General features: G+C 37.3%; 2 protein-coding genes across 3 annotated transcripts; one reads left to right on the forward strand and one right to left on the reverse strand.

Moving 5' to 3' along the window:
* Positions 1-43: 43 nt before the first annotated feature.
* LOC120007138 (deoxynucleoside triphosphate triphosphohydrolase SAMHD1 homolog) lies at positions 44-6,689 on the reverse strand. The gene is made up of 19 exons (XM_038857330.1): positions 6,393-6,689; positions 5,579-5,616; positions 5,461-5,483; positions 4,875-4,981; positions 4,735-4,786; positions 4,569-4,653; positions 3,190-3,280; positions 2,504-2,539; positions 2,289-2,356; positions 2,115-2,177; positions 1,859-1,914; positions 1,707-1,780; positions 1,508-1,600; positions 1,329-1,430; positions 1,125-1,205; positions 957-1,045; positions 817-832; positions 499-609; positions 44-416 (listed from the first exon to the last, which is right to left on the reverse strand). Exons 1-19 carry the CDS (start codon positions 6,504-6,506, stop codon positions 303-305), a joined length of 1,413 nt encoding a protein of 470 aa, XP_038713258.1. The 5' UTR covers positions 6,507-6,689; the 3' UTR covers positions 44-302.
* Positions 6,690-11,086: 4,397 nt separating this feature from the next.
* On the forward strand, positions 11,087-14,544 carry LOC120007669 (pre-mRNA-processing factor 17-like). 2 transcript variants are annotated; one of them, XM_038858051.1, is made up of 2 exons: positions 11,089-13,207; positions 14,155-14,544. In XM_038858051.1, exons 1-2 carry the CDS (start codon positions 11,451-11,453, stop codon positions 14,159-14,161), a joined length of 1,764 nt encoding a protein of 587 aa, XP_038713979.1. In that variant the 5' UTR covers positions 11,089-11,450; the 3' UTR covers positions 14,162-14,544. The 2 variants fall into 2 exon arrangements, with proteins under 2 accessions (XP_038713980.1, XP_038713979.1); XM_038858052.1 differs by lacking the exon at positions 14,155-14,544 and having other exon boundaries at positions 11,087-13,211.
* Positions 14,545-15,578: the final 1,034 nt, after the last annotated feature.

The raw sequence follows: 15,578 nt of genomic DNA on the forward strand, positions 1-15,578 counted from the left end.
GGTTTTGTTTACTGTAATCTGATCTGTGTATTTAGATTTAGGATGTTAATAAGCAATAGCTAGCTCATGAATCAGATTTCAGTTTCAGAAGATAAAGCAGTTTCCTTCGACATTACAATGAGGCAGTGCCACAACTGTCAGTTTATATACAAAAAAACTGGTCATATTGAACTGTCATAACCAAGGCATAAGAGAGGGATGGGGGATAGAGATTTGGTATAGTCAATTATATGGATTTATATACTTTTCCTCATGGTATTCCGCTATGATGGTCCTTCAGAATTTTCGTGTTTCGAACAAGTTTAACGTGAATAGAGCGCACGGCGAGTCCCCTTTCTTGGAGTTGCATGTATCTGTTCTTTTCTTCCATATTCCTTGACTTGAAAGTTCTCAAACGCCTCAGAAACTGCATCTACCTATATCAAGTGATTGGCACAGTTTATAAGACGAAACCAATGACAACAACAAAAAAAAACAAAAAGATAAAAATTCCCACACCAGTTCAGGCTTCTTAGAGTACACCCTCACTATCATGTCCTGATAAAAAGCAGGCAGCAAGTGACTGACACGGGAATCTTCTATCCGAAATTTGAGCTCACTATCATAATCCTGATGAAAATTTGACAGTTAAAACTACACTATTCTTCTTTAAAGGAAACCATTCAAATTACAAACGATACAAGCCTGCTTTTGGGACTCCCCCAAGACCTTAGCAGAGCATATGTACATTGACAAAACAAAAATATGTAGTTGCTTAGAAATAGTTAAAAATAAGCACATCTACAAAACAGTGGTAGAGGAGGTGAGCTTAAATACCTGGAAAAAATTGATGCTGGACGTGGGAAATACATGCAAAAAGAGAAAATCAGTCAAATAGGAACTACAGCTGCGTATCCATGAAACGATCAAGGAAATAGCACCTAGACAAAACCACTATCTGATTCTTTCTCAGGTACCTTTCAAAAGGGCTATTCCTTCCACGTGTCAAATCAATCTTCACATTGCTCACGACAACATCTTCTTCCTTAAGAGTACCAGCTCTCCCCTTTATAAGTTCATTCTTTAGAAGCTTGTGTCTATTTCATCAAGCAAATAACATATTAAAATAGCAAACTTATCAATACCTGGGAACAAACAATGTCTTGGGCAGTGATGTCTTTGAAGTGCTCTAGCCTTTCCAATGGAACAGAGAACTCATTGCAAAACTGAGAAGCATCAAAACATGCTTAATTTCATTCTCTAAGTTGCAAGTGCCAAGTGATACTGTCTCTTTCATTTTCAATAAGATATCAAGATAGTCGATCGGGATGATTAATACATATTAATACCTGGTATAGATCTCTTCTGCGAATGCGTAGGATCAAATCTCTAGCTTCCTTGAGCGCTTGATCGTGAGAAATTTCAATACTTTTCAGTATAGAGTCATCTAGCTGCAATTTCAACAAGGATCAGCGCACATAGATAGATAAAGCGTCAATCAGATTCTTATGACTTTTAAACCTCTAACCTTCCAATATTCAGCTGGTTCTTGAATTTTGGATGAAATGTCAAGATAATCATTTGCTTTACACAGCACGTCAACAACCATGAGCTCGATTGCCTGAGAAAAGCAACTATCAGAAACAATGCATTTACTTGTGAAATAAAATCTGAGAATTGACAGCCCTGACAATTCTGCAATTGGAAATGGAACAAAAAAACTGCACCTTTACTTTTGGATGTGTATAGACAGTTCGATGCAGATCAGCTCGAGCGGCGAATAGCTTGTGGATTGTAAGATCTAGCGAAAAAGTTTCTGTTATAGAATATAACACTACCAGTGTCAAGAATGAAAAACAAGTTTTAATTTTATACTAACAATCCTTAGCGAGATAGCATATCTCGTCATCGATAACCCTCATAGTATCCATTAACCTGGAATTTCAAAATGAAAAACAAGCAAATGTTAGACACCGGCTACGTGCTGGGTTGAAAGATAGCATGGGCATGCGTATATACGAAAATATATCTCATTCCAAATTCACAATGTAATCCAACTTTCCATAACTCTATTTATTAAGCACATTAAATATAGCTCTACCATGAGATTAAGTGGTATAAAATAAACTTCATACCTCTCAGGCTGAAAATTGCATCCTAGACCACAAGCACGGGAGTCACGAACAATGTAGTCAAACCTGCAAACAAAGGGTACACCTAAAGCACCATATGCATCTAGACTGAAGGAACTTCCAGAAGAAGTGAAAGGCAAGAGAGTGAAGGAAGAAATTTGGTGGGGATTAACTTACTTGTCAACATCTATTCCATTGCGACCATTAGCGACAATGTCATACAAGAAATGCTTTTCCGTCATACTCTACATACATTGAAAGCATTTAAACAAAATTGTTAAATTTTTCAAAGAAGATGCATCATTTGGTCTCTGGTATAGCAGCATAAATTAAAGGAATGAGAAGATACTACACGCATAAGTTTTAAAACCATCCAAGTTCAGATAACTTACTTTTTGAGAACCTTTATTGCTAGCAACGATCATTTCCTAAGATAACAGAGATATGTCAATTTTTATTAAAAAACTTACATAGTACCACTATCACACCAATCAGATAGAAAATACAAAAAGAAAGAAGACCAAAAATAGAGGCGGCAATTTACAGGGATTAACACACAAGAACCTGTATCAGCAGACTAAATCTCTCTCAAATTGAAAGGGTGTAAAGATTAGGGATAAGAAACAAGACTACTGGATCTAGGAAAGAATAGCATCAATCGAATTTAAGATGCAAGAAATTTATGTAATATTGGTATGAATATGCATGGTGTATAGCTATTTGTAGGTGGTGCAAAGAGTTGAGAAAATTCAAAAAGATGATACAGAAAAGGGAGACGAAGACCAAAAAAAAAAAGAAGTATGAAAGTGGTGACAAACGACATATACTATATAAGAATAAACGTTGAGTGCAGCTAGCTTTAGACAGGTACAAATGGCGGAAGAGGATCCTCGCAACTAAATTCTCTGATGTGTTGTTGATGAAAGAGAGCGAAACAGTTGCCTCTGGAGCAATGTGCAACATTGCTTGTTCTATTTGTTGCATAAAACTTATACAGAACATCAGAAAAGCATGATAGGACTGCAAATTACGGGAAAATGTGCTTATATGGCAGAAATCAACAAAATCATAATCTAACCTTCACAGTCTTAAGGCATTCAGAGTCAATGTCAATATGGTGCTGGTCAACAATATATTCTATCATGTTCAGAGACATGCTCTCATGACACCTGGTAAATATTCAAAATCATAACCCGGAATGAAAACGTCTCCAGTAAATGGAAATAAAAATTACAACCACACAAACAAATAAAAGTTACTAAAAATTTTCGCACAAATGAAAACAATTGTGTTTCATTGGTTTTGAATCTTGACTCATACAATTTGGTAATAGACCAAGGAACAAGAAGAAAGAAGTGTATATTATACACAAGTGAACATGTAGTATTTCCATGTCTTCAATGAAAATTAGATTCCCATGTAGACTGATATGAGGGATAATGGTATGTATTATGCCACTAACACTTCACAATAATCCATTTCTTTTCTGCATGATAATGTTGCTTTCATGTTATGTGGCTAATCTATGAAGTCAAAAATGAGTTAAAAAGAGAATTTATAAAATAACAAATGTTCAGGAAAAAAAATCTAAAAGTTCCTTTAATATTCTAACTCCGGACTCCCAACCAACTATTAATTTTTTGCTTCACATTTTGTCATATTTCTGATTGTCAACCTGGAAGTCATCTAAAACTTTGGTGCTTTTTCTTTTCATTTTGTTTTCTTATTACACCTCAAGATAAAAACATCCTGGGCAGCAATTAAGAATGAGGTATGGAATGGGAGGGATCATCTGACAGACCTCCTTTCCAATATGGAAGTTAACCTCATTACTCAAAAAAGACAGTTAACGGACTATGTCTTAGCAATTATATATGCAAGTGCACTTGATATGATTCCTAGAAAATAAATAGAGAGCAGCCCAATAGAGAGTTCAAAAAACATACTAAAGATCAATATTCTTTGACAGTCCATGTCTACATGTCATGATGATAATCCATTGACAGAGACGTTAAAAGATTCTTCATCAGTAAGAAATGCCGTGATGGTTCTAAGATTGGACTAAGAAACACACGTTACAAGAACATTTTGATATTTCATTAAATAGTATAAAAAATTGTTAAAACTAGCCCAATATGACTAGTATTGTGTAGTTGGACCACATGGCATATAAGCAGTAGTAACGTACCTCGGAAGAAAACATACAAGCAAATGTAGTAAGGATGTAGAGACATATTAATTGAGATTTTCCTTATTTCATGTCTACTTAAAAATTTGTACACTCAGTAGTTTGGTACAAGTGGCAATAGCACAATAAATGAATTATTTAAAAATGAGATTTTAACCACTATATGTGAATATGACACGTCCTTTGTTTCTCGTTGGAATAGTCAAAGTTGTTGAGAAGGAAATAGCATAAACAAATAAAGTATTGCATTAAAGAATAAAAGAACTCACCATTTACTTCCCTTGAGAACTTGAGGAAGAAATCCTCGCTCAAACAAGTGGCTGAATGGCCCATGACCGACATCATGCAATAGTCCTAGAAAGATATTTAACGTATTGTCAGTTGAAACAGACAAGAAAAAGCAAAGCAATTTGAGAGACTAGAACAGATACATACCAGCAAGCTTCACAGTCTTTATATCAAACGGTTCAATGCCAAGCTCAGAACCCTACATGTATGCCATGCAATTAACGACAAAAACTCACATTTTAATGGATCCATAAAGAGAATGACCAGACAAGAAGACATTGCTTTACTTGGAAAGTGTTAATTGAGTTGATAGCTTTATCAGCCAGCCAATAAACTCCAAGCGAATGCTCAAACCGAGAATGCACAGCTCCTGGGTAAACCATGTCCGTCAAACCTGGATACAGGTAAATATAGAATTATAAGAAGTCCAGGAAATTGTATTATAAAGAAAAATATATTCATGAAAAATACAAAGATGAATTAGATACGACACTCCAGAGAGTTTCATTTATTGTAAATCTTACTGAGTTTTAAAATAAAACTCCAACCGCAATGTTCTTTTACTAAACGGAAAAGTTCTGAGATATATTGTGGCAGTAAGTATATCAATCTAGGTCTCTTCTTAATTACAAGCTAAGCCACCAAATTTTTCTCTCTCCAATGAGAGCATTAGGATAAAAAAGGAGGAGAGAAAAAAAAAATATAGGCAAAACAGTGTGGGAACGAGATTAATGAAGGATCAGAGAACTCTGAATCTTGGAGGGTAAAATGTAAAGAAGAAACAGTTTCAGTATATTTGAGACCGCAGAGTGTTATTCTTGTCTTCAGGCAAGAGAAGGACTAATTAGTGAAGTCTGCAAATATTGGGCTCACCAAGTTGCTTTAGATCACGAAGTCTGCAATGTGTTGTAAGTCCGTCAGGTAACAATTTTAACAATAAATAAAAAGGAAGGAACTATCCTTACAGAAATCATGAATAAATAAGACTTGCCTCTGAAATTGTTCAGTATCAACGAACTGCAGGAAAAACTGGAATAATCCAAAGCAAAAGAAAAGTTTCACTGTTATTCTCTATATACTGTTATTCTCTATATATGCATATATATTCAATAAGGAACTAATTGTGTTTAAGCTTAATTTAATGATTATTCAATATTTCGGCTAAAGGTGACATAATTGTAGCATATGCAGAATAATGTAATCCTCAACAAACTAACCGATCCTTCCAAAGGAAAAAGCACTTGCTATTAATCATGAGAGGTTAGGCAATCGCATGACATCATTATAAAGAAATAATTAATCATCGATAGAATATTCAAACAAACTTACAAGAGAACAATCATTTGCACACAGGGAAACTATCTTAATTGCTCCATCAGAACATGAAACTAAGCTTATTGTTTGCAAGTCTTCACGATTCTCCGTCTATATTCTTCTAGAAACACAACTCCATGCTTACTCTGTTCTAATTTTCTTTAGATTTCAAGAGTTTTTCCTCGATACCTCAAATGATCGAAGCATATAAGTTTTCAGTAAAATCTCTCCAAAAAAACGGAACATAATCACAACTGATCGACAAATTCCTTCATATGCAAATTTGAGTAGTCTGTCTAGGAATCTTTGAATTCGAATAAGAATCGAAAAGGAATATTCAATTAGCACTACGTCCTCTCCAAACTAACCAGAAAAATCAGAAAAACGAAGAGAAAACCACAAAAAGAACGAGACTCTAATACGAACTCACAAATAATCAAAGAAAGAGAAAAATAAACGAAGGATAGTACGACGAGAGTGGAAGCCGGTACCCGATCCAGATAGATGTTTCCGTGAACGTTATCGCGTATATGCTTCGAGGTTCGGCGATCATGAACGGAGTCCGAGCAGAGTTCCGAGACATTTTCGTTGAAAGAAGCTTCCATTGCTTCTTGAGAGAGGCGCGAAGAAGAGGAATTCTGTGACTAAAACCTAAACACTCGATTTCAGTGAGCAGGAGGCATAGAGAGAGATGACATTGAATGAGTAGAGTGAAGTGAGCGAGAGTGAGGAATATATAGGAGAGCAGTTTGGAGTTTATTGGGAGGTGAAGGAAATGTCAAGTACTGATGCCGCCAAAAGGTAATTTGCGCGTGCCCCGATCCAGTGATCGGCAATTAATCCATTGTTTAAAAAAGCCGTTTTCAAAATTGAAGCGTTGCCAACCCGTTTGGCACTCAGTTGGCCACCCAAAAAAAGGCACCAACGGGATTCCAACAATTTTCTCAATCCAAATTATCAAAAGAGTAATTGTTGGATTGATAATCGATTGTATTTTTTAAATTCTTCGTCAATTAACCTCACCATAATTTTTTAACGATACACCAACCTTTTTTAATCAAGACATTTATTATCTCATATCATCATAATTTCTTACTTTTCCTCAAGAAGTTAAAATACAAATCACTTTTAACTAGATTTGAAATGGTTCTGGCATGATCACTCATACTCTAATTTGTGTTATCTCATATCATCATAATCTCTTACTTCTCCTCAATAGGTTAAAATACAAATCACTTCCAAACAAATTCACACGGTTCTGGTGCTAACGCTCATATTCAAGTTTACAGTAAAAACAGTTTTTAACAATGAATACCTATGTTAAGTATCAATTAGTAGCTAGTAGGGGGGAGATTATTAGTATAATTATAGATTAGTATTAAAGTGGAAAATAATTCCAGAAGGCAGCTAAGCCATGTAACAGGGGACAGGTATTCTCCGGTCTCCATGGAGTCGTGAGCTACAAGTCTCTTTCACTTTTCTTTTTTTATTATCTTTTGGGCCCACAAGTCTTTTCGTACGGTCTTTACAATTTGATGTGATTAGACACTCTTCAATTAGAAGTTACTTAGAGTAGAAGTCATGGACGGTATTTGTGATTTGACAGGATCGTTTGCACTCTATGTAGAAAGGCTCAATCGCCGTAAAAAGTCTTATGGCCGAATATTTCGCTGACAATTAGATTTATGGGAGTCTTAGTCAAGCACGACAAGTCTCGTGAAAGTCTTGAGTTAGAGCATCCATAATTGAATGATTTTAAATTACTTGACATTATACTTTCTTGATAAATTAAGTATTAGATATCCACAATAGTTATAATTGAGTGTATTTAAAGTACTTGAAATACTATTTTTTTGATAAGTATAGCGTTATATGCACACAATGGGTGAAAAATGACACTTGAAAATTTAATTGTGGAAAAATGATACTTGAGAGTTGAGAGTTGGAGTATGTATATAGTTGATGAATAGTGAAGAGAGATATGAAAAGGAAGAGAGATATGAAAATGAATAAAAAGATGATAAAAAAGAAAAGAAAGAAGATGAAAAGGAAGAGAGAGATATGAAAAAGAAGAGAGAGATGATAAAAAGAAAGAGAGAGAAAATAGAGAAAGTGAGTATGGAGTGTTGTAATGTATGAAATGTTGATGAATAATGTATATTATGAGATTCACTCATCTGATTAAATTATGCCACACGGGATAAAAGAGAAGATAGAGAATGGTTTTGGAGTGCTTGATATTACAAGCACCACTGTGGATGCTCTCATACCCAAAAGGATCATAAGAGTGTGAGCGGTCTACAATGAAGCTGGCCAAGTCTAGCGGGCCGACATAATAGGCCGTCTACCCTCTCAAGGCCCAAAGCCCACTCAGTCATAAAGCTCCTTTAAAGGCTCAAGACCCAATCAAAGCAAAAGGGCCAATCAACTCAGTCGACACGTGTCACTCTAACCAGACACTCCTATAAACATACGAGGTCCCAGCTCATCAAAGTGTCTCAACCACTTGAGATATCTTACTCTTCGTCTCTTTATCTAAAATCATTTCACTTCTCTCATTATAAATCCTCACCATCATCAACTGACTTGATTATCAGAGCTTCCCCTGTATCCAAGCTTTACGGTCTATCTCTATTGTGATCTTATAGAATTGTCAAAGGTCTCAATCAACAATACTCTGATAGTTTGATTACATATCTTTGATTATACGTATAATATAAGGAATCATATAATATATTTTTATTCGAAACAAAAATCAAATTCATCGATATTGAATATTTTGAATTTTTATCCAACAATCAATAATAATAACACTCAATTACGATGAACTTAAGTTTTAATTAGATCAAAAAATACATTGTTGAATTCATTATATTAAACAAATACTCATCAATCATTTTTGGTATAGGACCTGTGCATTAAGGTCCTCCGCCAATCCCTTGCTGCAACATTTATGATGAAGACTGGCCAAATATGCCAAATATGAGGGAATAATCGAATCCCCTTTGAAGATCCTGGAATTTTTATGCTCGGGAAAAATGAGACATGTCTTGTCCATTATAAAGCTCCAATATATAAGGCAATAATTGGCTGCTTTTTATCACTTCGTTTCTTTTTGTCCAAATTACTTTCTTTTTTTTGTCCTTTCAAATTTCTTCTCATTTTGTTTAACTTGCTTTTGCTTCTTCCTTCTTTCCCCCCCCCCCCCCCCCCCCCCACTTCAGTTTCGAGAATACCTCTATTCATAAGTGTGAGATTCACTCATTCACAAATTGAAATGTTCAAATAATCAACTCTACAATTAATTGTTAGAATCAATATGTTTTCAGATCGTTCATTTGAAAAAATGAAAACCCTTCTTATTGGATGATCATAATATTTCCCAAAAATCGAGATTCTGGATCAAGGGAATATCACCATTTTGCATGAAAAGTAGGGAAGTAACAAATGCATTTCTTGATATGTAACCAAAAGATAAGCTAAAAAATTCATGTCCAGCAGAAAACATATGAGAACTTTTCAATTAGCCCTCAACTGTCAAAAACTTGAACTATCATAACTAAGTGTTACTTGTGGGAGGCCACAATCAAGTGACAAGGTAAAAGTAAAACCACACTATTTTTGTTACCACTTACCACTGGCTCACCAGTAGGGAGGCAACTTAACTGGACAGATAAGTTGAGAAAATAGCCCTACCATAAAATACCAATATCGGACAATTGTCACTAAGAGCACTTTGGACAACTTAATTGTAAAAATGTCATGGGCCTTTTTAAAATTGCAAAAAAAGTGCAATTTAAGGATAATTTGGTCATTTAACTTAAGAGATTTTTTGTTTTATACCTACAATACCCTTCTTCTTCTTCTTCGCCCTCCAACTATCAAACTCCATGTGTCACCTCTTTCTCTCCTTCTTCTCTACATAAAACTATCTCCTTCTTTCACTCCTTCTTCTTCTTCTTCTTCTGGTTCTGGTTCTGGTTCTCGATCTGATTGTTCTTCGTTGCCTTCTTCTCCGTTTTTGGCCGAGCTTCTCCTCTCCTCATCGTCTTCTCCTTCGTTGCTCAATCTGGACCACACTGAGTTGCTCTTGTCTCCGTTTTTTGTAGATCTGGACTATGCTTCGTTGCTCAATCTGGTTTGTGTTTCGTTCTCTCTTCTCTCCTTCCTCGATCTATCTGGTTTGTACCCCTCTTGCTCGTTCTGGAAAAATATTTACAGTTGCAGAGATGTATCACTATAGTATCACCATAGTATCACCAACACCAAAAATCCACTAAAATTATACAATTGAACCAGTTTGCATACTTTCTCTTTCTAATTACTTTTCCTTTCTTGATTTTCTTTTCTTGGTTACCTCTCTTACTCGTTCTGGAAAGAAAATTTACAGGTGCAGAGATGTATCACTATAGTATCACCAGTATCAAAATCCACTAAAATGATACAATTGAACAAGTATGCAGACTTTCTCTTCCTAATGACTTTTTCTTTCTTGGTTTTCTTTTCTTAGTTTGTACCTCTCTTGCTCGTTTTGGAAAAACATATACAGCTGCAGAGATGTATCACTATAGTATCACCAACACAAAAAACCACTAAAATCATACAATTGAACCAAAAAGACATGTAATGCAATTAAATTTACATTCCAACATTTGTATCATCATTTTATGAGCAAAAGATATAAATTGAACACTAAATTGGATTTTATGTTTAAAAGTATCACTATTGTATCGCAGTTCGTGGAGAGAGAAAATCAAATTTGAGATTATTTTGGTAAAAACTAATCCCCAATGTACTTTTTTAAAATGATGTTTTAATGGTTGCACCTTTTTACAATTAAGTACAATCTAGTGTACCGGCCTCCAAAAATCCCATACAACATTTGACTTCATGTGAGAGTAGAGATATAAAGAGGTGTCAAACGATCCTCCAGCCCGTTAGCCCGGGATTGCCTAGCCCGTTTGGAGCCGGGCCAGCATAGCCCGTTGATAAAATTTCACAATATTATTGATGTAAATGGACTGAGATTTCAATCAGTGGTCAGATTTCACCTCAAGAGCCCGTTGAACTTGCATATATTCCACACCTTACATAAACATGATGTATATGTATTATGCACATGGAGACACTTACCCAACCCTAGTCAGAGCAGTTGCTGTCGTCAATGGAGAGAAGAGGAACTGGCGAAGACAAAGCGGCGGTGATATAAACCCAACGACGGTGAGGGTAGATGAAGGAAGAGAAACTAGGCAGCGGTGACGGCTTCATTGCCATTGAATTCGAAGGCTTAATCGAGACTCGAGGAGCAGAGAGAATTTGTAAAACAAATTACTATTTAACAAAAAGTCATCACGACGACGTCGTTTTTGCTCTATGTTTTCTTTACTAACAAAGAGAGATTTCTAGGGCACATCCTTCAATCTCTCGATTTTGCAGTCTTGCAAAGGAATTCCATCACTACGTAACGCCGGTGATCGTCAACCGCCTAATCTTGAAGATTTCTCCACAAACAGAGAAAATTCCGCTCATTATCGTTGTCGATACCAGTGATGGATCTTATTCAAGCGTACAAAGAGGAAGGCCAACACGACGGCGATAGGGAAGAGCAAAACCATGAAACCCCTAATTCATCACCGGACTCTTCCCCGCCGCGCCTCCTTCCGGTAAAGTCCTCCGCTCCTAAGGTGGATGACACGATGCTGGCTCTGACGGTGGCGCAGGCTCGCCAGACCGTGACTAAGCCAATCGACCCGGTTCAGCACGCCGTCGCCTTCAACCCTACCTACGACCAGCTTTGGGCTCCCATCCACGGTCCTGCTCATCCCTACGCCAAGGACGGCATTGCCCAGGGTATGCGCAACCACAAGCTTGGCTTTGTGGAGGACGCCGCCATCGATTCTTTTGTGTTCGACGAGCAGTACAACACCTTCCACAAGTATGGCTATGCTGCTGACCCCTCCGCTTCTGCTGGAAACAATTTTGTCGGCGATTTGGAGGCCTTGAACCAAAACAACGGTATTTCTGTTTATAATATCCCACAACAGGAGCTTAAGCGTCGGAAGTTGGAAAAGAAGGAAGAAGAGGACAAAGATGAGGATGATAATGGAGATGCTGACGCTACAGAGGTTGAGAATCCCGCAACTGATGCGTGGTTACTCAAAAACAAGAAGAGTCCATGGGCAGGCAAGAAGGAAGGTGTGCAAGTTGAGTTAACGGAGGAGCAGAAGAAGTATGCGGAGGAGTATGCCAAGAAGAAGGAAGAGAAAGGACAGAGCGGCGACAAAGGAGAGGTAGTGGCTGATAAGAGTACTTTCCATGGCAAGGAGTTGAAGGATTATCAAGGAAGGTCATGGATTGCGCCCCCTAAAGATAAGAAAGCCACCAATGATCATTGTTATATACCTAAGCGGCTGGTGCACACTTGGAGCGGGCATACAAAGGGAGTTTCTGCTATTAGGTTCTTTCCCAAGTATGGACATTTAATTCTCTCGGCTGGATTGGATACCAAGGTGAAAATTTGGGATGTGTACAATTCAGGTAAGTGTATGAGAACTTACATGGGGCATTCAAAGGGAGTTCGTGATATTTCATTTTGCAATGATGGGACTAAGTTCTTGACTGCGGGATATGATAAGAATATTAAGTACTGGGATACAGAGACAGGGCAGGTGATATCTACTTTTTCGACGGGTAAAGTCCCCTATGTTGTTAAACTAAATCCTGATGAGGATAAGCAGAATATTCTGTTGGCTGGTATGAGTGATAAGAAGATTGTGCAGTGGGATATCAACAGCGGGCAGATTACTCAGGAATATGATCAACATTTGGGGGCTGTGAATACAATTACTTTTGTGGACAATAATAGAAGATTTGTTACTTCTAGCGATGACAAGTCTCTTCGAGTGTGGGAATATGGGATTCCTGTGGTTATAAAGTATATCAGTGAGCCTCACATGCACTCTATGCCGGCAATTTCTCTTCATCCCAATTCAAATTGGCTTGCAGCACAGAGCTTGGACAATCAAATTCTTATCTATAGCACCAGGGAAAGATTTCAGCTGAATAAGAAGAAGAGATTTGCTGGGCATATTGTGGCTGGATATGCTTGCCAAGTCAACTTCTCACCTGATGGACGGTTTGTTATGTCCGGGGATGGGGAGGGTAAATGCTGGTTTTGGGATTGGAAGAGTTGTAAGGTTTTCAGAACTGTAAAATGTCATGAAGGGGTATGCATTGGATGTGAATGGCATCCACTGGAACAGAGTAGAGTAGCAACTTGCGGCTGGGATGGATTGATTAAGTACTGGTGAGTAATCTTTCATACCATTAAAGAAAACATGCTTTATTTTTCTTGATTCTCTTATTTATGAATGCTGCTCTTATATTGGCATCTTAACTTCAGTGCCTTTTTATTAATGCCGATATACTAAGTGCCTTAGTTTACAGATTATGCTCAAAATGCTCAGTGAATTTATATAATTGTGTAGAATGACTCTAGTAGTCTAGTGGGAACTGTGAAGTCATTGAAGTTTATCTGGCTTTTAGGTATCTGGTTTGGCCTTTTAGACAGTGTAAAATATTAGTTGGGTGCTACTTAAAGCTAATAAGGTGTTAGATCGAAAGATGTGGTTACAAGCTTGTGGAGTTACCTCTTTTCAGCTGTGTATGGAAGAAAATTATTTCTAAAATGCATCCATGCCCTTATGTTCTGTCCTTATGGAAAAGATATACTGTTGTTGGACTTGAATGGGAAGTGTTTTGGTGAAATTCTTGGGTCACCATGAAAAATATTTGTGCTGCTCAAAATTATGAAAAATATCTGAAATAAGCAGAAAATCTAAGGAGAATTAGCTGTGGTGTTGAGTGCCACATGAAATCTGACCAGGGAATGGTTTTTTTTTGTCCTGGTTGGAAGTAGTAAGAAAGGATGTGAACGTAATAGAAGTTGCTGTGAGTATTGACCTTAGATAAGAATGAATGGCGGAAAAGATTCTCAAAAATTTCTCCCATAGACTCATGCAGCCAAATGCCCAACCTCATAATTTGGGATAAGACGGCGATGATGGTGGTGATGATTTCTTTATATAGAAAAAAGAAAAAGGAAATGTCAGTTTTTCATAAGTTTTTTGGTGTGCTGAAAGCTATATTTTCATCCGTATTTCTTTATCCCATCATGGTTATGCAGTTTATAATTTCTGAGGTTAAATCATCATTATTATGGAAACTCAATTTATATGCATTCTTGGCTTGCAGGGACTAGCTGCTGATGCCAGGGGGTTCCCACAAAACAGTGTTACCGAAGGTTTTTCATTGTCGAAGAAGTGTGTTTGGTCCAGTATGCAGAAATATGAGATGGAACATCCAGACTGCAGAAATGTATGAGATGGAACTGCACGTGGCAATGGCTCCTGTGAGTTTATTTCATATTTAGTCGTTGCCAAAGCTCCAATGCAGTAAACATATGCTACTTGTATAACACATTTTGCGGGCGCTTCCAGGTTAGGTGGCTTTTAAGGAACTTAATGTCTTGAGGTTTCAAGAAGTTTGCTGTTATTTGTCGTGGTCTTTAATCCAATAATTATTTAGGTGGTAAGAATATTGATTAAATTTATGCTTCATAGCAACCAAAAACCATTAGCTTTTCTTTGTTTGCCGTATGTTGTCTTTTTGCCGTATGTTGAATTAGTCATTACATAGGACTTGAGAGGGGTGGTGGAAAATTTTAAGCAGCCAAACCAATAGCCATGTTGCATGGTGAAATGGTGAGGGAAAAAAATGGAACAAGAATCCAGCGCTCACAGTGTTGGGTTTGAATGATAACCTATACAACATTACATTGGAAATAAAGAGCCCAACTGCCCGGGGGGAAGAGACGAGACAAAAGAAAAAGACGACATAATGCTCGTTGATGGTGTTTGACCTTTCTAATGAGGTCTTTTGTCTTTATAAAGAAGACTTAAGAAAGCCATTTTAATAGCTGGTCATGTCTCTGGAATTAGGGCATAACTCGCCTGAAACTGGAGTGGCTTCTATTTAAGCCTCAAATGGAGGAAACGTCAAAAACTGACGGCCCAATTCAATTTAATGTCCACCATTCCAGCTACGGGCCTAAGCCCAAGTAAAGTTAAACCCAATAGAACATTGCAATGGGCCTATTCATGATTTCTGAGACAAACTAGCGACTTGTACCAAAATGAAACCATGGCAAAAGATGACCACTCAAACATAATAATAAAACAAGGAGAAGAAAATGCATGGGGAAACCATAAGCAAATTATATGAAGTCTGATCACATACATTCCATGATACTGAAGTATAATAATAATCTCGCGGTAGAATAACAACTCCGTCCAATAGATAAGGAGTATGCAAAAGCCAGTTGCCTTTACGGCTTTACCTGTGTTGATGCAAGTTTTTGTTCGCCTGGCATCAACGCCTCCGTGCCTCGAACCCTTGATCTCGATGGTGTGGTGGTAGTGTCTCTCCCCCACATCATCGAGATCAAGGGTTCGAGGCACGGAGGCGTTGATGCCAGGCGAACAAAAACCTGTATCAACAAAAAGGCGCCTTTTGGGAGGGGAGCTTTTGTTCACCTGTATCCCGTAATCTGCGTTGATGTCAGGCGAACAAAAACCTGTATCAACAAAAAGGCGCCTTTTGGGAGGGGAGCTTTTGTT

The sequence above is a fragment of the Tripterygium wilfordii genome, chromosome 10, assembly GCF_013401445.1.
Source record: "Tripterygium wilfordii isolate XIE 37 chromosome 10, ASM1340144v1, whole genome shotgun sequence".
Classification (NCBI taxonomy): domain Eukaryota; kingdom Viridiplantae; phylum Streptophyta; class Magnoliopsida; order Celastrales; family Celastraceae; genus Tripterygium; species Tripterygium wilfordii.

What these genes read in the sequence shown, in the direction of transcription:
- LOC120007138 (XM_038857330.1), bottom strand. Translation starts at nt 6,506, where the DNA reads ATGGAAGCTTCTTTCAACGAAAATGTCTCGGAACTCTGCTCGGACTCC. An exon ending in ACTCAATTAACACTTTCCAA is followed by an intron (nt 4,787 to 4,874) that starts GTAAAGCAATGT and finishes GCATACATGTAG; the next exon opens with GGTTCTGAGCTTGGCATTGA. An exon ending in GTTCTCAAGGGAAGTAAATG is followed by an intron (nt 3,281 to 4,568) that starts GTGAGTTCTTTT and finishes AATATTTACCAG; the next exon opens with GTGTCATGAGAGCATGTCTC.
- LOC120007669 (XM_038858051.1), top strand. Translation starts at nt 11,451, where the DNA reads ATGGATCTTATTCAAGCGTACAAAGAGGAAGGCCAACACGACGGCGAT.